Source organism: Chelonia mydas, chromosome 1, assembly GCF_015237465.2.
Source record: "Chelonia mydas isolate rCheMyd1 chromosome 1, rCheMyd1.pri.v2, whole genome shotgun sequence".
NCBI classification, from domain to species: domain Eukaryota; kingdom Metazoa; phylum Chordata; order Testudines; family Cheloniidae; genus Chelonia; species Chelonia mydas.
Window position 1 is genome coordinate 60,014,616 of NC_057849.1, and position 23,971 is coordinate 60,038,586.

General features: G+C 46.5%; 1 protein-coding gene and 1 long non-coding RNA gene across 8 annotated transcripts in view; one reads left to right on the plus strand and one right to left on the minus strand.

The window, feature by feature from the left end:
• The window catches only part of LOC122461734, a 30,004-nt gene extending 9,845 nt beyond the window's left edge, over positions 1 to 20,159 (plus strand). The window contains exons 1-6 of one of the 4 annotated variants that reach the window (XR_006283875.1): positions 4,806 to 5,610; positions 6,158 to 6,239; positions 10,950 to 11,092; positions 17,763 to 17,910; positions 17,981 to 18,108; positions 19,589 to 20,159. This is a non-coding gene — a long non-coding RNA (uncharacterized LOC122461734). Of the gene's footprint in view, positions 1 to 4,805; positions 6,240 to 10,949; positions 11,093 to 17,762; positions 17,911 to 17,980; positions 18,109 to 19,588 lie in introns of those variants that run through there. The other 3 variants (XR_006283871.1, XR_006283872.1, XR_006283876.1) reach the window with 3 other exon arrangements.
• GPALPP1 (GPALPP motifs containing 1) overlaps positions 6,904 to 23,971 on the minus strand; it is a 34,738-nt gene continuing 17,670 nt past the window's right edge. For all 4 annotated transcript variants that reach the window (XM_043522695.1, XM_043522693.1, XM_037894375.2 and 1 more), the window contains exons 5-8: positions 10,047 to 10,175; positions 9,707 to 9,871; positions 9,209 to 9,307; positions 6,904 to 7,234 (exon numbers count right to left, since the gene is read on the minus strand). In XM_043522695.1, coding sequence (XP_043378630.1) covers positions 7,019 to 7,234; positions 9,209 to 9,307; positions 9,707 to 9,871; positions 10,047 to 10,175 — 609 coding nt within the window. In that variant the 3' untranslated portion in view covers positions 6,904 to 7,018. The remainder of the gene's footprint in view (positions 7,235 to 9,208; positions 9,308 to 9,706; positions 9,872 to 10,046; positions 10,176 to 23,971) is intronic.

A 23,971-nucleotide genomic window follows, 5' to 3' on the forward strand; every position in this document is an offset into this window, starting at 1 on the left:
CAAGGCTTTGATAATTACAACTGTGTACCCTACACTTCAAGGCGCACTGGCTGAAGCAGGGCAAAATGACTGTAATGCTCTGTTTGTGCTGCTGTAGCTATAGGTCTGTCAGTATTTTCGTTATAACCCTCCACTTCAGGAATAAACTAAATGCAGCTCGCACAGAACTCACGAGGAGTTTATCCATTGACTTCAATGGCAACCAAACTTAAACATCAAGGGACTTTTTATGGTGAAGGACCTGATCCTGCAAACCTTACTCATATGAGAAATCCTCATTTAAGGAGCCCTCAGTCAAGTACCTCAGCCATAAAATGATATTTGATACAGAAAGGATTTGCCTAAGGTAGTGGTTCCCAAACTGTGGTTTGAAGAGCATTTTCTGTGGGCCATAAAGACTTGGCTGTTCAGAGAATGCAGCTCCTCCTCCTTGTTTGTAGCTGAAAAATAATGCCCAAAGAAGTTAAAATATATTAAATATTTTCCTAATGTTACACTTCCATGTCAGCAATGTTGTAGTTGCCACAGGAATGTTGTTCAATTTCTAACTGGAGGGGAGGTAGCTCTTGCAATCACTAGTGAGAATGGAGATTGTCCAGAAGCCAATGGCCTATTGAGCTGTAATTTGTTGTGACAAAAATTTGAGAACCACTGATTTAAGCCTATTGAAAAAAAAAATCTCTTTGTGGTTTAATCCCTAAACACAAACCTTCTTTTCCCCTGAAAAACTAAGAGGCCTTACCTCAAAACCAACTGATTTTAACAACAATGTTCTGCAGATAAGGCTACATTGTTTTTTCAGTTATTGTTTTAGAAATTAACTATTGTGCACATTAACTTTTTGCATTAAAAGTGACAAAAAATGTCAGCACACAGATTCACCGCGCTCTCAGGACCTATGTATTACCTCAATAAACTGACTAAAAACATGGCAGTATGTGGGTTGTTGATCTGTTGAGGTAAAAAAAACCCAGACACAGTATATCACAGTAACTTTTCTGAACTATGGCATGAACCATGCTGTATTTAACATGTAATAATTGAAAAGTTCACATCATCTTCAAATAAGTCATTAAAGTCTTTTTTTACCAAATTATATACATGAACAAGTTTTGGTTCTCCCAATGCCTCCTTAAAAAGGATCAGGGGAATTAAAATAAAGACAACGTCTGCTTCAAGTTCATAGGCTATTTTAAAATAGAGTTAATGTCAATAATACAGGTTATTTCACTGACTTTTGCTTATGCTGTTACGCAAGAAAGAGCAGTAAGAGTGATAAAAGGACATAAATGAATGTCTGTGTGCTGGCCTGGATTTTCAGATGTAACTGCAAATTTCCTTCCTTTGCTGAGGTTAAAGTGTGATTGTGTACTAAAGTTACTGAACGAAATTGTAAGGCTTCATGTTTATGATGTTTTGATTTCCAAATCAAATTTGCTCAATTTACAAATACAAACTGTTTTTTTTCTTATGAAAGTCATAGAATCATAGACCTAGAATCATAGGGATCTTGAGAGGTCTAGTCCAGCCTCCATGCTGAGGCAGGACCAAGTAAACCTACACAATCCCTGACAGTTATGTAATCTGTTTTTAAAAAACATCTATGATGCAGATTCCACAGCCTCCCTTGGTCACCTATTCCAGTAGTCAACTATTCTTATAGTTAGAAAGGATTTGTGCTGCAGGTTAAGCCGATTACTACTTTTGTCTTCCTAGGTGAAAGGTCTTGGCCTAAGCAGGTTTCTCACCTATATTCAGTTTCCAGTGGCTTCAGCCCATTCTTGATTGAAGGGCCCATCTTTTTCAGCTTGCAGAGCTCTGGCCCCTTGTGTCTGTCCACTAATGGATGCCAAAGATGGCCTCTCTCCTTGCTTATATTTTCAAAAGTTCAATGACTTTATTTAGAGAGGCAACATAAGATAATACAAGAACATAAGAATGCCCATACTGGGTCAGACCAATAGTTATCTAGCCCAATATCCTGTCTTCAGACAGTGGCCTGTGCCAGATGCTTCAAAGGGAATGAACAGAACAGGGAAATTAGAGAGAAATCCATCACCTGTCTAGTCCCTCGGGGACACTCAGAGCATGGGGTTGTATATCTGACCATTTGGGCTATTAGCCATTGATGGACCTATCCTCCATGAACTTATACAGTTCTTTCTTGAACCCATTTATACTTTTGGCCTTTACAACATTCCCTGGCAAGTTCCCCAAGTTCCCCAACAAGTTCCCCAAATTGACTGTGTGTTGTGTGAAGAAATACTTCCTTTTGTTTGTTTTAAACCTGCTGCCTATTAATTTCTATTCCCAACTGATAAGGCCTCAGTTGGAGTACTGTATCCAGTTCTGGGTGCCACATTTCAGGAAGGATGTGGACAAATTGGAGAAGGTCCAGAGAAGAGAAACAATAATGATTAAAGATCTAGAAAGCATGACCTATGAGGAGAGATTGGAAAGACTGGGTTTGTTTAGAGTGGAGGACTGAGGGGTAGGATATAACAGTTTTCAAGTACATATAAAGTTGTTACAAGGAAGAGGGTGAAAAATTGTTCTTTAACCTCTGAGGACAAGACAAGAAGCAATGTCCTTAAATTGCAGCAAGGAAGGCTTAAGTTGGACATTAGGAAAAATTTCCTAACTGTCAGGGTAGTTAAGCACTGGAATAAATTACCTAGGGAGGCTGTGGAATCTCTGTCCTTGCGAGTTTTTAAGAATAAGTTAGACAAATGCCTGTCAGGCATAGTTTAGTTGTTACGTACTCCTGCCTTGAGTGCAGGGAACTGAATTAGATGACCCCTTGAGGTCTCTTCCAGTCCTATGATTCTATTGTTGGCTCATATTCAATTTATCTTTTTCAGCAGAACTACTGGCTAGCCAGTTATTCCACAATTTGTAGCTGTGCATTTGATCTTTCCTTCCTAAGTGAAATACTTTGCACTTCTCTTTACTGAATTTCATCTTAGTGATTTTAAACCAGTTCTTCAATTTATCAAGGTCATTTTGAATCCTTATCTCCTGTCGTCCAAAATGTTTGCAACCCTTCCCAGCTTGGTGTCATGCACAAATTTTAGAAGCATACTCTCCATTCCATTATCCAAATCACTCATGAAAATATTGAATAGGACCAGACCCAGGTGTGACATACCCGACTACAATCCAGACCAGTGAGTAGCTGCGTCATCCCTGCTATGTGACGTGGGACGCCCTTTACAATGCCTTACTGCTGTAGCAACCAACCTGGACTACTCACAATCAAACAGCCTCCAGCATGCAAGTCACTCCCAGCTATGTCTGTGTGTGCTTCAGCCAGCCAGCCACCTCTTGGCTGTTACAGCCTTAAAGATTACCAGCATGTGACCCAAATCCAGTCCCAGATTTCTGCCCCCCCCCCCCCACCCCCAGCCTCTCAAAATAGGCAGCAGGTTTAAAACAAACAAAAGGAAGTATTTCTTCACACAATGCATAATCAACCTGTGGAACTCTTTGCCAGAGGATGTTGTGAAGGCCAAGACAATAACAGGACTCAAAAAAGAACTAGAGAAGTTCATGGAGGATAGGGCCATCAATGGCTGTTAGCCAGGATGGGCAGGGATGGTGTTCCTAGCCTCTGTTTGCCAGAAGCTGGGAATGAGCAACAGGGGATGGATCACTTGAGGATGGCCTGTTCTGTTCGTTCCCTCTGGGGCACCTGGTATTGGCCATTGTCGGAAGACAGGATACTGGGCTACATGAACCTTTGGTCTGAGCCAGTATGGCCGTTCTTATGTTCAGCTTCCCCCACATCCATTAGGCCAGTAACCCTGTCAAAGAAGGAAATTAGATTGGTCCATGGGTGGCACGTAATGCTGCTGGGGGGTGCGGGGTGCACAGATCTGGGTCCCTCTGAAAAACCTCCCCCCAACCATGGGCCCAGGGTTGGAGAAGTTCTCATGGCACAGAGCTTTTTCTGGTCTCGGGCCACAGGGGGAAAGGAACAAGCGGGGGGTGAGGCTGCAGGGGAGGGAAGAGGTGGAATGGGGGCGGAACAGGAGCAGGATCATGGGGGAAGGGATGGAATAGAGAGGGGCCATGAGTGGGGCCGCAGGCAGAAGAGGCGGAATGGGGAGGGGCTCAGAGCTCCAGCCAGGTCAGATAGATCTGCCATGGTCCCAGCCAACTGTGGCTCTCAGCACCCACGCCCCGGCCAGGGCCACTGCGGGAGGCGGGCGGCGAGCAGCAAGTGGGGATGAGGTTTCGAGCGGAAAAGGCGGGGAGGGGGCTAGCCTCCCCAAGGGAAGCTTCACCCTCTGCCCATGGCTTGGTCCTGCAAACTCAAAACAGGCTTGGAGTTAAAAGCAGTTCTTTTTTCCTCATATATCACGATTAATACAAAGATTTGCAGACCAAATTATGCCTTGTTACATCTGGGCAAGCCCATTGAAGACTAACAAAACCACTCTTCAGCTCCTACCTTGAAGAGTACTTAAAGAAAAATGAGGATTACATACACTACTCTAAGAATTATATCTAGACACACAATTTTCAGAAAAACAGTATCTTTTCATCAGGTGGAAGCTGCTATTGATTTTATACTTGTCAGCAGCAACTCCAGTCAGGTGATACAGAGCCGGGAAGGCGATGGGGGAGGGGGGGATCTTCAGGGAGAATCAAGGCCTAACTGGCCCATGATGCCCCTCTAAACTACACCCAGGAGCTGGTACCTGTTCCAGATGGTGGCTTGTTAGCCAATTAGCAAGGGAGAAGCTGAGTTCTATAAGACTGCCTGCACAGCATAATTAGGAAGCTGCTCAGGTAGGAAGGGAGATCCCAGGTGTGAGGAAGAAGGAAAGTGCTGTTCCTACGCAAGGCCTGGGCCTGGGCCTGGGCCTGGGCCTACCAGCTAGGGAGAACCAGAGCTAGCTCCTGTAAGGGAGGAGCCCTGAGTTATGGCTTAGAGGAAGATCCCCAAAGGAAGATGGTCGAGGCACTAGGGAAGGGGGACAGTAGGGGATGCTTGTTGTCAGGTCTGGGAGGCCAGCTTTTGGGTGCTTTTAGAGAGGCCCAGCAGTTTGGGGCTGGAGAGCTGAACTACAGGAGTAGAGTAGGAGTTGAGCTGTGGGGTGGTGTTCCAAGGGGGTAACAGAAGAGGCCAATGCAAGCAGGCTAGGAGCCCTGAGTTAGGGCCTTCAGGGAACAGGAAAAAAAGGCCAGCAGGGGCAGAGCACTGGTTTGTTGTATTTGGACTCCCAGCAAGGGAAAAGCCAGGGGAGCTGACACTCGGACAAGAGTGAGAGAGAACTGAGTTGAGCCCAGGAAAGGTGAAGGAACTCTTGTTTGTCAACTGGAACCCTGAGTACTCATAGGTGGTTTGAACTGTGGGCTTGGCTGGATGGCTGAACCATGGAAGACCCAGCAAGAGGCAGGCAGCCTGCAGGAGGTGCTGGAGCTGAGGATACTGGTGACATTAGGCACTGAGGCAAGGGGGCACTCCAAGGATGAGTGTGCCCTATAACAGCCTGATTCAAAGCCCACTGACATCCAATGGAAGCCTTTCCTTGGACTTCAGATCAGATCCAGTATCTCAGAACCCAGCAGGAGGAAAAAAAACTCAAAACTTTCAACGCTGTTGTAAGGCCAGTTTTAAATCAGCATTTAGTTAATATAACTCTGACCCTAGGAGCACCCCAGTGTCAGATGGTATGGAGCTCCCTAGTATGGAGCAATGAATCTCAGCTGGCCTCGCCAGCTCAGTCCACTTCACACTAAATCCAGTGGGGGCATTTAATGTCCTCAGAAAACTAATAACTCACTGGTCATTAATATTATGATGTATGTACAATTAACCTGCAAAGAATTATACTAAATGTGCTGGAAATAGGTAACTAAAAATGTCTACACCAGGCATATCAGGAGAAATTGCTACATAGGTTTTTCCAGACAAAGGAAAGGGGCTGACACTTCAAGCCAAGTGTGGCAAGGGAAAGTGGGCCAGCCATTTGTATCGTAGACTGCAAGAAGATCATGTGCATTGTAAAAGTCCCAAGTGGGGGAGGAGCCAGCAGTGGAAAGGAACTTTATCTGGGGATACACTTCAGGATTATACATTTCAAATGTTTACTGGACTATAAAAAGGGGGAGGGGAAGAGGAGATCCCTTAAGTTATCCTTAACCACAGGAGACAAAGAAAACCAAGCACTTCAGGCTATGTAATTGATCCTCAGCCAGGACTAGCCAGCCATGCTGGAAGAATGACTATGGTGAGAACTTTTTTGAACAAAAAGTCTATAGTTTATTGCATTTCAGTCTTGGTAGCATATTTTTGCAACTATTTCTATCACTTAAGCTTATGTCTATGTCAATGAACTTTAGTTTTTACTATAAACCAACTCAGGACTATGTTGAAGGAAAGGGTGAGAGAACCCCAGGTAAGTTAACCAGCTGCTGTGTACTGCCTTGTTAAAAGAACAGCAAAATTGGTAGTTTTGTGGGCGCTACAATAAGCGGGGACTGAGCACTGCAGAAAGATGTCTCTGGGGAGAACTTGGGGCTGGGAGGGTGGTGGAGATCCCTCTGCAATGAGTAACTGGGTGGTGGAAGCCTGGGTGAGATCTGCATGCTTGTAGGCTGTCTGGGCTGTGAGCCACAGCAGAATAACATTCAAGGCACCCAGAGTTGCAGGGCAGGTGGTGATTGAATGCTTTATTGTCCTGGGTGAATCCCAAAGGATCACAATACCCACTTTTAAATTTATCCTTTTTGAAATTATTTAAAAATGTGGTTAACTAACTTATCTTGCAACAATTTTGAACTGAATATCTTTTCTGATCTTTATACGCTACAGATTGTATAACTCTGTTGTTGTGTACACTTCCTAAATAGAATATATACGTGTAAGAAAAAAAATTCACATATCAACATTCCTTTTTAAGCATAACAATTTATTTTGCACACAAGTATTATTTACAGAAAAAGGTACTTTTTTTGGAAGTTGTTCAAGTTCAATAGATTTATCCTGAAAGAAAATTTTATATTTCCATTATAAAAACATATTTCCTTTGCTATGTGAAAACCTGGTGTTTAACTCTCTGGATTTCTTTATCAGGGCTTTCTTTTGAACTTCGTCAAATCGATTGACTTGGAGGTCCTGGTCTCTGTCAAATGGCCTTCTCTCTTGAGGCTTCTTATCTTCAGCTGCTTTGCTCTTTAATTTTTTATGATGCATATCCATGAGAGATTCTGATCTTTTTGAGTCCTGGAAATAGGGGAAGAAGGAGGGTGAATATTGCAGAATGATGGTGAAACGTAGCAAAAACAAAAATGACATAAGCGGTGTTAGAGTCAGGATGGTTAGGAGGAATTCCAGAAAAACAAGTTAAGTTACTGGGCAACATGAAAGTAAATGAAATTCAATGTAGACAAGTGCAGGACAACTCAAATTAGAAAAATACACTTTTATACACAGTTTTAAAATGGGGATCTTCCCTCAAACTGTCACTGGAGACAAGTGACTATGCAGTTACAGGAAAAAAAGTACTAAAGCTTGGTCTTAATTCAAGAAAATACTTAAGCATGTGTTTAAATTTAAGCATTAGATTAGGCCACTGAAGTCAATAGGACTACTCTCCTGCTTGAAGTTAAGCACAGGCTTAGGTGCGTTGCTGAATCAGTGGCTCATGTTGTTTTTCAGAACCTGATGCTGCTCTCATACAAGTCAATGGTAAAACTCCCATTGATTTTAAACAGGAGCAGCATCAGTCCCAAGTAGGGGATGCTGCACCATCCTCTGAGAGTAAAGGGTGTACGTCCTGCTATGGCTAGCCAGTTCCTTGGAACTCCTATCCCACTGCAAACCTGTGCAAAGGCCTGACACAAACTGGTCTATAAGCAAATCTGCTTGTATCTTTGTCTATATTTTTAATGACATCTACATGAAGACAAGCTCTTTGTTAAATTCTATTTTTTCTTCTGCTTATTCCCCACCTGTAGTCACTATCTTCTGTGATATCAAACTGTTGCTGTTGAAAATCATTAAATCACAGGCCAGACTCATTCCTGGTGTAATTCCACTGACTTTAATAGAGTTACACCAGAGGACTGATAGTGCCAAGTTATCACTGCAGATGCTAAAACTAAGATATAAAGCACTTTCCATGGAAGCGGCCTTGGTAGGAAATCAATGGAGAGAGGTCATTTTCAAATGGCTTTTCTTCCTTTTCCTAAGACTCAATTCTATGCAGAACATTTTTCAAAACATTCTCGGAGGCATCAGCTAACCTTGCACAGTAACAGGTTTCTCGTTGGTAGGGGAGATGACAATACAATTTAAAAGAACTGCATTTATGTAATATCCGCAGCGGAACTAGGAGCAGGAAATGCAGAGAAAATTCAAGACCGTACACTAATAGCTCTGGATCTGTAAGCCCTATAAATCTGAAAAGATACATCACCTAATGAACTGCAAATCAATTATTAAGAGTGCCCCATAAACTCAGTTCTTCTAATATAAACCAAGGTTGCTGTTCTCTCAGTTAATTGTTTTCTCTCAGGAGATTTGACTGTCTTCCAGCTGATGGCTGTAAACAAGGGAGAAAAGGAAGGGGCAGCTGTTGGACAGACAATAGCCCATGCTGTGAGACAGCAGTGGGTGGGGGAGGGAAGTGATTGTGAAGCTGATATGAGGCAGATTTTTAGTTACCAATATTTGTCCATGAAAACCACAACTGCTTTTGCAGAAAGCAAGGACTATTTCCAAGTAAAAATATTACCCGAAAGGCAGACAATTATGGTATTGATCTCTTAGGCACATCGAGCCTCCTTTGGATGGTTTTATATTTTAACCTTTCAATTAAACCTGTAATGCTGTTTTCTTCCAGGGATGCCTATAATTCAGTGCAGTCTTTTACTGTTTGACTTGAAACTGTCTGTTCCCAGCAATGGAAGTTCTACCATGGGAATCATTTAAGTAAAACACAAACTCATCTAAGACAATGCATATAAAAACCCTACACACAGACACTATTTTTCAGCAGCGGAAGGGCCCAATCTTGCTCTTGTTGAAGTCAAGGGCAAATTCTCTAATGGCTTAAATGGCCGCAGGTTCGGGCCCCAGAAGAGAAGAATGTAGTGATATTGCCATGGAAACCAACAGTGCTAGGAATGAGAAACCAAAAGAGAGTAAAGAAGTCAAGGAAACCTAGAAGAAAAAGCATTCTGTGCTTATACTTACATTGTATGAAGATAGCTGCTCAGCCAGTCTCTTGTCTCTCGCCGATAATACAATTTCTTCATCAGCTTTACTTGTTGACTTCTTTGCCTCTTGCATTTCCTGATGAAAGAAAGCAGACTGCAATTATGAGCAGGCAGCATACCTGAAGTAAGTGACAAAGAAATCTATATTTATCTTGCTTAAATATTAGAGGAGCAGGTCAAGATAGAGCCTTGGTGCCTCTGCCCCTCAGGCATTTTTGTTCTGCTTGATAAGAAACAGCCTGGCCACACTGTTCGTTAAATTGATACAGAACAATAGACTTCCCAGGCTGTAGCAGACAGAGATAGAATGTTTAATGTAAGGAAAATAACTACTTTAGGTCTGAAATTTCTGTGTTTGGGAACATAATGAGAGCACTTTTATTAGGTTTTCCCTGCATGGCAGAGGGGAACTTTGAGAAGACCTATAACATAGACTGTTAAGTTTATATGAATGAATGAATAAATAAATGCTCACTTGGGCTTTCCTCTCTCTGTCAGCTGGAGTATCTGTCCAAATTGACTTATCTCCTGATTTCTCATCTGTTCTTCTCTTGAAAGTTCTTGGGCCCAATCCAAAGCCTTTCAATTCTGGTGGAAGCTCAGTCATCCAAGACTCCCTTGAAACTTGCTTGGACCCATCCTTTAAGAAAAAAATTACAATTTATTTTTAACTTTCCACTATGGATTCTTCTAGATAACATTTTCTTAAGTGCTACAGTCATTTAGCATCTTCAATACATATAGCTGGGCTTGCTAAAATTCACACAAACCTTTTTAGGCCAAGAAAACACGCACAGTCAAAAGTATTAACTTACGTCATCTGAAGAAGTAAGTTTTTCTTTCATTCGCTGAGCTCTGCGTTCAAAGTCTCTAGTTACATTGGATTCTACTGGTCCTTTTGCAGGCATTGGACCTATGACAGCGTCTTCCTCACTATCTGTTGCCTTCCAAAAATAAAATAAGATCTCTATCAACCATAATAGGTCACTACAGAAATATTTTTAACTACATAAATTGTATGCTATTGTCTCCCTAATGGTTCATATAAACCCAACTCTCTTCTCAAACATGCCTGTCACCAATAATTTCTTTCAATATTCAGAAAGAAGAAGTGTATTATAAATGAACATTACTTATACATCCAAGCATTTAAAAGCTGTGCAGTCCCAGCTCTTACTCCCATTGCCTTTAATAGAGACCAGATTATTTCTAATCTCTACACTTCTGAAAGTGTCACCAGTGGTGGTCAGCAGAACTCTTGCCTGAGAGACATTAATAATGCACTTTTTTTAAAGATGTGTAGAATATTCAACATCAAGATATCATCTTTTGATACTCTGCTCACTCTCCTGAAGCTCTTAGTGATAAATGATTATCAGATACAAGTGAAATGTACACGTACAACTCTGATATCATGGGCACCAATATATCCTCCATTGCCACCATCAGCATTCTTAAGGTATTGCCATAGGTGTGCCTAGCATTTTACATAGCAAGAAAAGAGCTTAGAATTTCAGCTGATTATAGCAAGACTGGATGTTGGGAGGAGGATAACAGGAAAAGGTGGGGGTGGAAAGAAAGAAGGAATACACAGAATATAGTTATGGGATTGCTTCACTGGTACAGCATATGCTATGCTAGTTCCTACTTAAGGTTTGGTGTGTTTTTTTTAAATTCCCTTTCAGCATTGTTTAAAATGGAATTTATATTATTTGAAGGATTGTTGGAAAAAAGTCAGATCTGAAGAGGGCTGGATGGAGTACAGAATAAAGGGAGATGTTCTAGGTGTAGAGTGCTGAATGGGAGATGGCGCAAAAGTCCTTTTAAGAGAAAAGAACTACCATGCCTGCAGACGCTCCAGGTAAACAAAATGAAAATGTATTAGATATTCAATGATTTCATAGAGTTTAAAATCATCAAATTATGGTGTAGACCCGTTTATAAGCCGACCCCCACTCTTTGATGCGTCACTTTTACCAAAAAGTATTCTGCTTCTGAACGAACATATACGGTAAGTTAGGTGGAAATGGAAGGACACAGGTTCTGTGAAAGAGACTGGCAAGTGACGAGTGATGAGCTGTAGGAAGTGGCAGAGTTGTGCAAAGCCTTGAAAATGAGAATAAGGAGTTTGATGCTGATGTAAAGGTGGGGCACGTTGAGTGGGATAGATGCATTCAAGTGGCAGAGGAGAGTATCTATTGGTAACCTACAAGGCAACAACAGGGTTGGCATAGCCCAGAGGAGCGAGCTTGAGTGGAGAACAAGCTGGTGTTGGTAGGGAAGTAACACCACCACTGTGGGCAAGGCTACCTCCTACTAGAGACAGGGACAACAACATGACCAACAGTCCTAGGTACCCCAAGAACCATCCCAATAGACAAGTGTCCCCACCTCCAGTCGATAAGGAAAACCACGGACCCAATCTGGATATTTTGTAAAGGAAGATGTGGCAGGCTTTAGACACCCCGTGAATGTTGGAGAAAGGTGTCACGGAGTGTGGGGGAGTCCAGGCCCTGCACCCCTCTTCCTGGGATTCACTGCGACTCTCTGCCAGCCGATAAAACAGAAGGTTTATTGGACAATAGGAACACAGTCTAAAACAGAGCTTGTGGGTACAATCAGGACCCCTCAGTCAAGTCCTTCTGGGGGGCAGGGAGCTTAGACCCCAGCCCTGGGGTTCCCTGCATTCCACCACTCCACCCAAAACTGAAACCAAACCCCACCCAGGCAGGCTCTCTCCTGCAGCCTTTGTCCAGTTTCCTGGGCAGAGGTGTTACCTACCCCTCCCCTTCCTGGCTCAAGTTACAGGCTCTCAGGTCTCCCATCCCCAGTGAAACTCCCCTGCCACATTCCCAGGTCAACACTCCCCACTCCATGCTGCGTCACATCTCTTCCCCACCCCCATCCCCCTCCTTCGAGACTGAACTGAGCAGGGTCACTCTGACCAGTGACCTGGGGAGTTCAGGGCCCCTTCTCCGGGACAATGCATCCGCTATCATGTTGGCACTTCCCTTTGCAAGGACCACGTCCATGTCATAATCCTGCAGGAGCAGGCTCCACATCAGGAGTTTGGCGTTGGCTCCTTTCATCTAGTGCAGCCAGGTCAGGAGAGAGTGGTCAGTGTACAGGGTGAAGTGTCGCCCAAACAGATATGGCTCTAGTTTCTTGAGGGCCCACACCATGGCCAGGCATTCCTTCTTGATGGCCACGTAGTGTTGCTCCCAGGGTAGCATCTTCTTGCTCAGGAACACGATGGGGTGTCTGTCCCCCTTTTCATCCTCCTGCATTAACACCGCCCCCAGTCCCGTGTCTGAGGCGTCAGTGAACACCACAAAGGGCTTGTCAAAGTCTGGGTTTGCCAGAACTGGGCCACTGACCAGAGCCTCCTTCAGCGCCTGGAAAGCCTCCTGGCACTGCTTGGTCCAGACCACCTTGTCTGGCTTCCCCTTCTTGCATAGCTCGGTGATGGGGGTAGCTATGGCACTAAAGCGGGGCACAAACTTTCGATAGTATCCTGCCAACCCAATAAAGGCTTGGACCTGCTTTTTGGTGTGGGGAGCGGGCCAGTCTCTGATCACCTCCGCCATAGCTGGTTCCGGCTTTAGGTGGCTGCTCCCCACCTGATAGCCCACGTAAGATACTTCAGCTATCCCCACCTTGCATTTCTCAGCTTTTATGGTCAGCCCAGCCTCCTGGAGTCGGTCCAGCACTTGTCTAACCTGGGACACATGGTCCTCCCAGGTCTGGCTAAAGACACAGATGTCATCAATATACGCCACGGCAAAACTCTGCATCCCCCTCAATAGCTGATCCACCAGGCGCTAGAAGGTGGCCGGCGCTCCCTTGAGGCCGAATCATAGAATATCAGGGTTGGAAGGGACCTCAGGAGGTCATCTAGTCCAACCCCCTGCTCAAAGCAGGATCGATCCCCAATTAAATCATCCCAGCCAGGGCTTTGTCAAGCCTGACTTTAAAAGCTTCTAAGGAAGGAGATTTCACCACCTCCCTAGGTAACGCATTCCAGTGTTTCACCACCCTCCTAGTGGAAAAAGTTTTTCCTAATATCCAACCTAAATCTCCCCCACTGCAACTGCAGGTGAGATAAGTACCTGTCCCAATCCTGCGGCTGCTGGTTCATAAAGGTTTTCAGCATCGTCTTTAGCATCCCACTGAACCCCTCCACCAGCCCATTGGACTGGGTTTGATAAGCTGAGGCCCAGTTGTGCCAGACCCCACATTTCTCCCACAAGCACCGGAGCAGGGCCGACATGAAATTGGATCCTTGGTCTGTCAAGACTTCCTTGGGGAACCCCACTTGGCTGAAAATGGTCAGGAGTGCATCTGCCATGGTGTCTGCTTCAATGGAAGCTAAGGGCACTGCCTCTGGGTAGCGGGGGGCAAAATCTACCACCACCAGAATGTATTTCTTCCCCGACTGGGTCGTCTTGCGGAGAGGTCCCACTATGTCCATGGCCACCTTCTGGAAAGGCTCCTCTATGATGGGCAAAGGTTTCAAAGCTGCCTTCCCCACCCTCTGACAGGGGTCACAGGATCAGCAATACTGCCAGACAGTGGTAAAGACTCCAGGCCAGTAAAAGTTCTGTAGCAACCTCTGCCGGGTGCGCCAGATTCCCTGGTGCCCTGAGAGGGGGATGTAATGGGCCAGGTACAGTAGCTTGCGGTGATACTTCTGGGGGACCACCAGCTGCCTCCTGATCCCACAGGACTCCACTTCCCCTGGGGGAGCCCATTTTCAGTACAGGAACCCCTTCTCCCACAGGAACCTCTCCTGGCAACCTCTCCTCATGGTCTGTACCACACTGAGGTCTGTCAGGTCCCTCAGCTTCTGCAAGGAGGGATCTTTCTGCAACTCGGCCTGGAACTCAGTGGCTAGGGAAGGGATGGGGATTGGTTCCCTCTCATTGGCTGGGTCTGAGGCCACAGCCTCTCTGAGCCATGCCCCTCGGCGCTCCCTCCCCACCAGGGTAGGGTTCTGCGCCTCGGGTGTAGTACCCTCCCCAAGTCGGGGCACAGTGCCCCTCGCTGGCTCTGGGTCACAACCAGGGCGGTCTGGGGGTTGCTTGGCCAGTCCTCTAGGTCCCCCTCCCCCATCAAAACCTCAGTGGGCAAATGGTGGTGCACCCCCATGTCCTTGGGGCCCTCCTTGGCCCCCCATTTCAGGTGTACCCTTGCCACAGGCACCTTGAAGGGGGTCCCACCCACCCCCATCAGGGTCAGGTAGGTGTTGGGCACCACCTGATCTGGGGCCACCACCTCAGGCCGGGCCAGCATCACCTCCGCGCCCGTAACCCAGTATCCATTGACCTTTCTCCCATCCACCTCCAGGCACTCGCGCCGCAGGGACAGCCCCGTGCCCACCCTGTAAACAGAGAACCCTGAGTCCAGAGCATCGAGCCCTCTGGAGGAGCTGGCCTCGGGTACTCTTCCCTCCTGAGCAGGTGGTAAGCTGGCAGCCCCCCTTGCCTGGGCTGTCTGCCCCTCGTCCAGGTGGGTCCCTACCCAGTTAACCCTGGGAGGTTGGGTCTGCTCAGTCTGTCCCTGAGTCTGGGGCACTGGGTCCGTACGTGGCCTCTCTGGCCACAGCAATAGCAGCTCATGTCATGTTGGTCCCCTCGAGCGGGTCGGATGGTCCTGATGCCATGCGTTCCCTTTGGGAGGGGGTTCTCCATATTTCCCAGCTGGGAGGTCCCATGGTGACTCACTCTCTGCATCATGGGGGGCCTGTTCTTTTGGGACTCCTCCCTGCTACCCCCTGACCAACTGTTCACAAACTCGTCGGCCAGCTGCCCTGCATGCTGTGGGTTCTCTAGATTTTTGTCCACCAACCATAGCCTCAGGTCGGAAGGGCGCTGTTCATACAGTTGCTCCAGTACAATTAGGTCAAGCAGGTCCTCTTTAGCTTGGGCCCCAGCTGTCCACTTGCGGGCATATCCCTGCATTCGGTTGACCAGTTGTAGGTATGTAACCTCAGGCGTTTTACGTGACTCTGGAACCTTTTCCGGTACATCTCGGGGGTCAGCCCAAACTCACGGAGCAGGGCCTTTTTGAACAGTTCGTAGTCCCCTGCCTCCTCCCCTTTCATTTGGCTGTACACCTCCACGGCTTTGGGGTCCAGTAAGGGGGTGAGAAACTGGAGCCTGTCTGCAGGATCAACCCTGTGCATCTCACAGGCATTCTCAAAGGCCGTCAGGAAGCTATCTATGTCTTCCCCCTCCTTACGCTGGGCCAGGAAGCACTTATCAAAGCTCCTTACAGTCTTGGGTCCCCCCTCACTCACCACAGCTGGGGCCTCACTGCTCCTCAGCCTGGCCAGCTCCAGCTGTCTCTGCTTTTCATGCTGCCTCTGTTTCTCCTTCTCCTCCTGCTCATGCTGACGTTGCTTCTCCTCATGCTGACGCTGTTTTTCATGATCCTCCAGCTCCCTCATTTTCATCTCCCTCTCCCATTCCAGCCAACTTCACTCCAGGGATGGGGAGCTCCGCCGGGAGGATCTCCTGCTGGCTGCCAGGATCAGGGTGCCCTCAGTATTCACTGGGCTTCCCCCAACCCCTCCCCTAGGCATAGGTAGGAAGGGTCTTGGGATGTCCTTGGCAGCAGTCTGACCCCTCCCAGCCCGGTCAGGCCCCAGGGCCCACGCTGCGTCCACTGGGCGGCTTCCCTCAGGGACAGGGATTGGGTCATCCAAGTGATCCTTCTCCTCCAACTGGGCAATCAGCTGTGCCTTAGTGAACCTCCCAATGTGCAGCCCCCTCTGCCTGCACAGCTCCACCAGGTCGCTCTTAAGGCATTTAGCATACATATCCCTGCTGGCCACTCGCAGGCCTGTGCAGCTTTCCACGGTTTTCAGGAAGAACCTCTAGGGTGCCTGTCCTTCTTGAGGTCACCTCCTCTTTGCCCCTGGGACCGCTCGCTGCAATCCACCGGGGGACCCTGTTACTGCAAAAGTCCTCTCTGGTCACACACTCCCAGGGGTTAACCACCCCCTGAAACCGTGTCTCTCTGAATCTTCAGCACGCCTGGTCCCCGTCAATCCCCCTTAATTTCACTATTCCCCAGTCACTTACTGCAGGAAGCGCCATTCACGGGGTGCAGTACATCCCACCTCTGCCACCAGTTGTCACGGAGTGTGGGGGAGTCCGGGCCCTGCACCCCTCTTCCTGGGATTCACTGTGACTCTCAGCCAGCCAGTAAAACAGAAGGTTTATTGGACAATAGGAACACAGTCTAAAACAGAGCTTGTGGGTACAACCAGGACCCCTGAGTCAAGTCCTTCTAGGGGGCAGGGAGCTTAGACCCCAGCCCTGGGGTTCCCTGCGTTCCACCACCCAGCCCAAAACTGAAAACAACCCCACCCCCAGCAGACTCTCTCCTGCAGCCTTTGTCCAGTTTCCCGGGCAGAGGTGTTACCTGCCCCTCCCCTTCCTGGCTCAAGTTACAGGCTCTCAGGTCTCCCATCCCCAGTGAAACTCCCCTGCCACATTCCCAGGTCAACACTCCCCTCTCCCTGCTGCATCACAGAAGGCAAGAGAGTAGGAGGACAATGAGGTTGTGGGCCCACAAAACTGACACAACTGCAGAATTATCTAATGTGATGGAGAAAGGAAAGGAGGGATTTATTTGGGTATGAGACGGTTTTGTCATGCTGAGTTTAAGTTGACAGGTGGGCTTCCAAACAGTGGATGAGGCAGTGGCAGAAGAGAGTGGAGAGAAAAAAACACCAATTTCAGTGTAAAATAAGTTACTCACCTTGTGCAGTAAGGCGGGTTCTTCGAGATGTGTGTCACTATGGGTTCTCCACTGCAGGTGTGCTTGCCTCCCTGCATTGCTGATTGGAGAACTTCAGTAGTAGTGTCGATCAGACAGCAGATGTGGGCTAACCCCCCTCAGTTCCTTCTCTACTGCAGAGTCATAGACAAGAACCCTGGAGTACACAGGAGGAGGGTGGTTTGTGGAGCACCCACGGGGAACACATCTTGAAGAACCATCATTACTGCACAAGATGAGTAACTTCTTTGAGTGGTGTTCGTATGGGTGCTCCACTGCAGGTAACTCCCATGCACTATCCTTATTAGCAGGTTGGGTCTTTGGAGTTGGGTCAGTTACAGATGACTGTATTGTGGAGCTGAAGATGGCATAGGAGGTGGAAACCTTTGTCCTAGCCAGATAAAAGGCTAGGGTTTAGGTTGTATGTGCGAGGAGGAAGTCACGGCTGCAGGAAGAGGTTTACTATACTGTTGAGGAACCTTTTCGTGGTTGGGTGTGATAGTACTGAGTATCCCTCTACTGGTTGGTGGAAGGCTGTTCTAGCTGCTAGGTGCAACTATCTGAGAGCTTAGAGATAGTCCTGGTCTTTTTAGGGCCAGTGCCTAGACTACGAGATGTGAAAGATGTCAGGGATATTTGTTGGGAAGTACACCGAATCCGAAACCTGGACCATTTTTGCTGGTAAGTATGTCATGTTGAGGACTTTTTACCGTGTAATAATACCTCCTTGTACCTCCTTGGAGCAGGAGCTTTCTAGGTGTTGGAACCAAGAAGGAGTCATGCCTCAAAGCGAAGAAACCCTACACCTCAGCCTGGGGAATATCCTCTGCTCTCTGAGAGGAGGTACAGAGTGGCTGGGAGAGGGATCAATGAGCACATTGGAAGCTATGACAGGTAAGAATACCAGGTCTGTCTTGGCCAAGTAGGATGATTAGTATGATGTGCTCCATCTTTTTATTTTCAGCAGGACAGTAGGGGAAAAGGAGGAAAGGCAGAGAGAAAGTCCCTGTCCCAAGGGAGGAGGAGAGCATCACCCAGAAAATGTTATCCTATTCCAGCTCTGGAGCAGCAGCGTAGGCATTTCTTGTTCAGGTAAGTGACAAACAGATCTATGGTCAGTGTCCCCCACCACCCTAATAGAGTGTGAAGTATTTCTGGGTCTTGCTCCTACTTGTGGCTCTGTGGGAATTCCCAACTGAGACTGTCTGCTATCGAGAGTTGTGTGCCCAGGAGGTAAGCTGCTGACAGTGTGACTTCGTGGAAGATACACCAGTTCCACAGTCTCATTGCCTCTGCACAGAGAGAGGGTGAACTGGCTCCCCCTGGTCAATTTATTTAGTACATACAGGCTATGTTGCCTGTTAAGACTCTTGTGTGCGATCCTTTCATCAGTGGGACAAAGTGGGCACAGGCATTCCTGACCGTCTTTAGCTCAAGGAGCTTCATGTAAAGGGCTATCTTTGTGGGTAACCACATGCCTTGTGTTGTGAGGTCATTTAAATGTGAACCCCACTCTGAGCGATGTGTCCGGGAGAGGTGGGGGGAAGGTTGTGAGAAGGGGGTGGCTTTTCCAACGTTCCCTGCGTCTTTCCACCACTCTAAGGAGTTCTTGATCCTGGTGGGTAGTGACAGGGGTTTGTCTAGTCTGTCCCTGTTTGGTCTGTAAACTGAACTGAACCACATATGCGAGGCTTCCCATGCAATGCCTCCAGGTGGTATTACCGCTGTGCTCGCAGCCATTTGCCCCAAGAGTTGGAGGGAGTGTCTGGCTGATATTTGTGGGCTGCTCTGTATGGTCTGAGTGTGGCCAGGGAGAGAAATCTGTGTTGAGGTAGAAGAGGTCTGGCCTGTAATGGGTCGAGGTTGGCACCTATGAATTCCAGGTTTTGCACTGGAACAAGGGTTGACTTTTGGCTGGTGATCTGTAGGCCCAGTTCTGTGAACAAGTGCATTGCAGCTTTACTGACTCAGTGAGCCTCTTGGAGGGATTGTCTTCTCAGAGCCCAATCATCCAGATAACAGTAAACTGTGATCCCCTGGGAGCATAAGCGTGTGGCCACTACTGAGAGAACCTTAGAAAATATTCTCAGGGCCAATGATAGCCCGAAAGGGAGTAGCCTTTACTGGTAGTGTCTTGTCCTAGAGTGAATCTGAGAAATCGTCTGAGAGGGTAAGATTGCGATACAGAAGTAGGCATCCTGAAAGTCGAGGGCTGAAAACCAATCGTCCTATTCCAACACTGGGATGATCATTGCTAGAGTGATCTCGAATTTTTGAGCTTTGACAATCTTGTTGCGAACTCTGCAGTCTAGTATGGATCTCCAACCTCCCTTCCTATTGAGAATTAGGAAATATCAAGAGTAGAATCCTTTGCCTCATAGATGTTGAGGTACTGGTTCTATGGCTTCTAACTGGAAGAGACTATTCAACTCTTGGCATAATAAACTCTCATGAGAAGGTTCACTGAAAAGGGACACGGAAGGGTGTTGGAGAGGGCAGGGATGTAAAATGGATAGAGTACCCACTGCGAATGATCTCTAGGATACATTGGTCCAATATTGTGTGTTTCCAGGTGCTGCAGAACATTGTCAACCAGTGGCCAAATGTCAACCAATGGCTGTAGCAGTTGGAGGAAGTGGTCTATTTACACCTCAACCAACACATCAAAATTGGTGCTTGGATGTAGACTGCTAGGATGAGACAGATTGTGGGCCAGATGGTTTACACCTTGAAAATTTGTTTTTCTTCCTCTGTGGCTTGCAGTAATATTGAGGTAGGTATTGGGAGATGCGTGGTTTGTTCTGGGGCTGCAGACTACACTTCCTCTTTTGTCCTGGCATGTAGATGCCCATGAACAGAGAGTGGTCCAAGAATCTTCAGGGTGTGAAGAGAGGCCTGATTCTTTTCCACTAAGAGCTTAGTGAATCAAAGGGAAGGTTTCCAACGGCTGACTGTACCTCCTTTGGGAATCCCTACAGATGGAGCCATGACACCCATGGCATCACCACCACGTTGGAGAAGGACTTGGCCACTGTGTTGGTTGCATTGAGGACAGATTGTAGCATTGTCTTTCTACTAACTGTCCCTCCTGGATAATGGCCTTAAATTGGTTGAAATGTGACTCAGGCAGCTGCTCAATAAAATCGCTCAGTTTTGAATAATTTATGTAGTCGTATTTTTCTGTCAGGACTTGGTAATTGGCAATTTGAAACTGAAGAATGGCTGAGGAGTTCACCTTCCTCCCAAAGACATTCAAATGCTTCCAGTCACTATCGTAGGGAGTGGACCTCTTCTGTGTTGATGGACACAGGAACTACAGACGCTCCCCGATTTACACAATCGTTCCGTTCTGGAAAGCCTTGCGTAACTCGAATTTTGCATAAGTCAGACACGTATACCTGAACGTTACGCAAAAAACAAACAAACCACCCCACTCCTCTTTCTAGCTTAGGGAACTTTTTCTGTAAGTGCAAATTTGCGTAAGTTGGGTCTTGCGTAACCTGGGGAGCCTCTGTAATAGCATCCTCCACAATGGACTTAGGTGGAGGGTGGGAGAAGAGGAATTCAGTCTCCCTTGCTGGGACATATTTTTTGTCCGGTCGCTTGCAGGTAGGTGCCACCAATGCTGGGGTTTGCCAAATGATTCTTGCCAGGTACAGAATGGCCTTGTTAATAGGGCAATCTTTGAAGACTAGGATGAATGGACTATGTCAAGGAGATGATGGTGGGTGTCTGTGACTTCTTCCAGCAGTATTTGGAGCGTGTCTGCCACTCTCTTCGCTAGGTCCTGGAAGAGACTAAAGTCATCAGCCAGAGACAGTGGGGGAGCCATGACTGCCCCATCTAGGGAGGAGGATCTGGTCCTTGGGGTCACTTCTTTCTCAGCACTGCCCTCCTGTTCTTCCACAATTTCTTCTGGAGGTTCTGAAGCTCTGGACACCGCAGCTAAAGGGGTGCATCTCGAGGGTTCTCAAGTGGGGCCAGAAGCTCGAGAGGCATGCTGGCGACAGGCAGCCCAAGGGTCCCAGTATGGCCACTGTGGTGGCAGAGAGCGTGGTGGGGCCATCTGAAGGTATGCTCGAGGGTCCTGTTGATATTGGACACTGTAAGGAGCCTGGGAGGAGTACTGTGATGCTACCTCCTTGGGTTTGCTATCTGAGCCCTCACTAGAGGGCGGGGGAGTGGGGAGGACTCCTGTGCTGGGCAAAGACTCAGTGCAAAGGTGCTGGTACCAAGAAGAGGCTCTGGTACATCAGATACATGGAGGTCCCTAGAATGTTGGAATTCTGGTGGGACCGCCTGACTTGCTGCCGCTGGCAGTACTGGGGAAGATGGGGATCTTGTCTGTACTGGCTGCTCTGGTGCTGGATGAGGTGTTGATGTTGGTATCGATCTAGACTTTTGTACGAGCAATGCCTTTGTAGCAGAGTGCTTATTCCTGTCCTTGTGACTCAGTGCCTCTGCCCATCGGGTCCATAGGCTTGTCAACTCTACCAGCCACTGCGAACTTCCATGAGCCATAGGTACTGGACTGGGATGGTCTTGCTGCTGATAGTACTGAGCATGCTGGAGAGCGCTTATGGCTCTCTCAGGGCTCACTGTGGTGGACTTCCTGCTTCGACGATTCGTGAGAGGGATTAGCAGCTTGTTTCTTTGACCTGCAACCTTTAGATGCTGAGGGCTGTAGCGAAGACTCACATCTGCCAGGTGACTTGTGGCGAAGGGCCAGAGAGGGTCAGAAAGCCGCCTCCATGAAAATAATCTTCTGTCTGGGCTCTCTATCCTTATGAGAGTGGGACCTGAATTGTTGGCAGAGATCATACTTTTGTTGAATGTGGCCTTCCGCAAAGCAGCAAATGAACTGGGAGTACTTGTCTGAGGTAGGGATCACCTCTTTGCAAGAGAGGCACTTCTTGAAGACCAGTGAACTGGGCATACCCCATTGGGGGAAGGGTCCACAACGGGGGAGGGCGGGAATGGGGAAAAATTTTTTTTTAAAAATTGAGAAAAATAAGGGGAAAAATGACTACACTAAGTACTAACTATGTAAATGCAAAAACGAAAGCAATTGTTGTAGGTGACTGCAAATAGCTATATCTTGAGCCAGGGGTGGTTGAGAAGGAACTGAGCAGGGTTAGCCTGTGTGCACTGACTAGTCTCATCGCAGGGCACAAGGAGAGACAGCACATATACTGACCTAACGGACATGGCTACCGAAGTTCTCCCATCAGCAGCACAGGGCTGCAAGCACACCTACAGTGGAGCAATCATAGGGCCACTACTCGAAGAAGGCGGCCATTTGAGACCATAATCATGGATGGGGTCACCCTGGTCTACAGCACACAGAGAGAAAGAATGGCCAAGGATAAAACCCTGTTGGAAACTGACCACTAGTGGGAGCAGGAAGAAGTGGAAAAACTGAAGCAATACTCCAAAAGTTAGCGAGAGAGAGAGAGGGGTATAGAGTCATGAAACGAGGGAAGAGTTGAAAAGGATGTTGTGACTACCTGCATCCAATAGAAGTTAGAGTTGAAAGGCTGAAGAGGACAAGGATGATTATCCTTTCATAACCCTAATAGTTTGTGTGCATGTAATAGTATTATCTCTTCTCTTTTTACCCTAAAGCTTTTTCACTGATTTTAAACTATAAGTATTGAATAAACTACCACTGTGGTATTTTGTTGTTTCTCAGGATGTGGCCAAAGAGGCTAGAAAAAAAAATCTGGAACAAAAGTTTAAAAGATTTCACAAGTTATCATAAGCGCTTTGAAGATGAAAGATAAAGAAACTCTGCTAGGTTTTAATTGAAGTCCATCTTGTTTCCTTGCTCATTAATGTTAAGTTCAACACACTCCTACCTCCTGTCCCCAAATACATGCACTTAAACAAATCTAAAAATACACAGGTATTGTGAGATAATTCAATACACAATTACAATGAAGAGTCGACAGAATAAGCTGTCTCTACAGATAACAAAAACCTTCTCTTGCCAAACTGAATAGTAAAAAAAAAGTTAATTATTTTAAGGTAGAAAATGCATATCCTCTACAACTGTGCAATAAGTGTCATAGGAACAAATCGCATCAATCACAGCTAACACACTAAAAGATTATAAAAATTTTTACCTGTTGAAACTAGAAAAAAATCTCTGCAATAAATTAAGTTTCTTTGTTACAAACACTTCACTTGACACATGATCTAGAGGTCCCTATTTAACAATGGAGGAATTTTTATACTTTTTTGTTTGAAATGTAGAAACAGCCGAATTTTGATATCTCTGCAACCAGACATTTGTCAATATGACAAACTGCTTAATCATTATTTGCAGTTAGGAATATTTTTAAACAGCAGACTATCATTCTTCATTATAAATCGTGACAATACGCGCTGTAGGAGGTAGCAGAATGGTCACAGCACAAAGTGTTAATAAAAAAAGCTTGGTTTCAAAACAGCACTTACACTCTAGTAGGCTGGGGCCTTGCCTTGAAAATTGAAACGCTTCAGAACAACAGAATAAGGAAAAGTTGGTACAAACACATGCTAACGTTTACCTGAAACAATTACGTGTGTTATGACACTAAACATTTGGCAACAATTCTGTCACATATTTTACACCTTCCCTACCAGTATATATTACCTTGGAGCAGGGCTCCCTGCTAAGTCACGTACCAGTGTGAGTTAGGCATTCAGAGGTAGTAGTGAGAAAGGAAAGACACGAAGGGCAACGGGAGGGAGTAATGGAGAGCAGAATTTTGAAAAAAATCTCAAATAGGGAGGAGAGTATATGGGAAGAAAAATGACCATTTCCCATCCTAAAGCACACCATGATCTGACCAGTAATTGAAGATGACATGCACAGGAGGAGGGGGAGCACTTGTGCCCAATTTTTACTTCCTTATGATAGATAAAGGAGGCATGTAAAGGTATATCAATTTTTTTTTACTTTTTTAAAAAC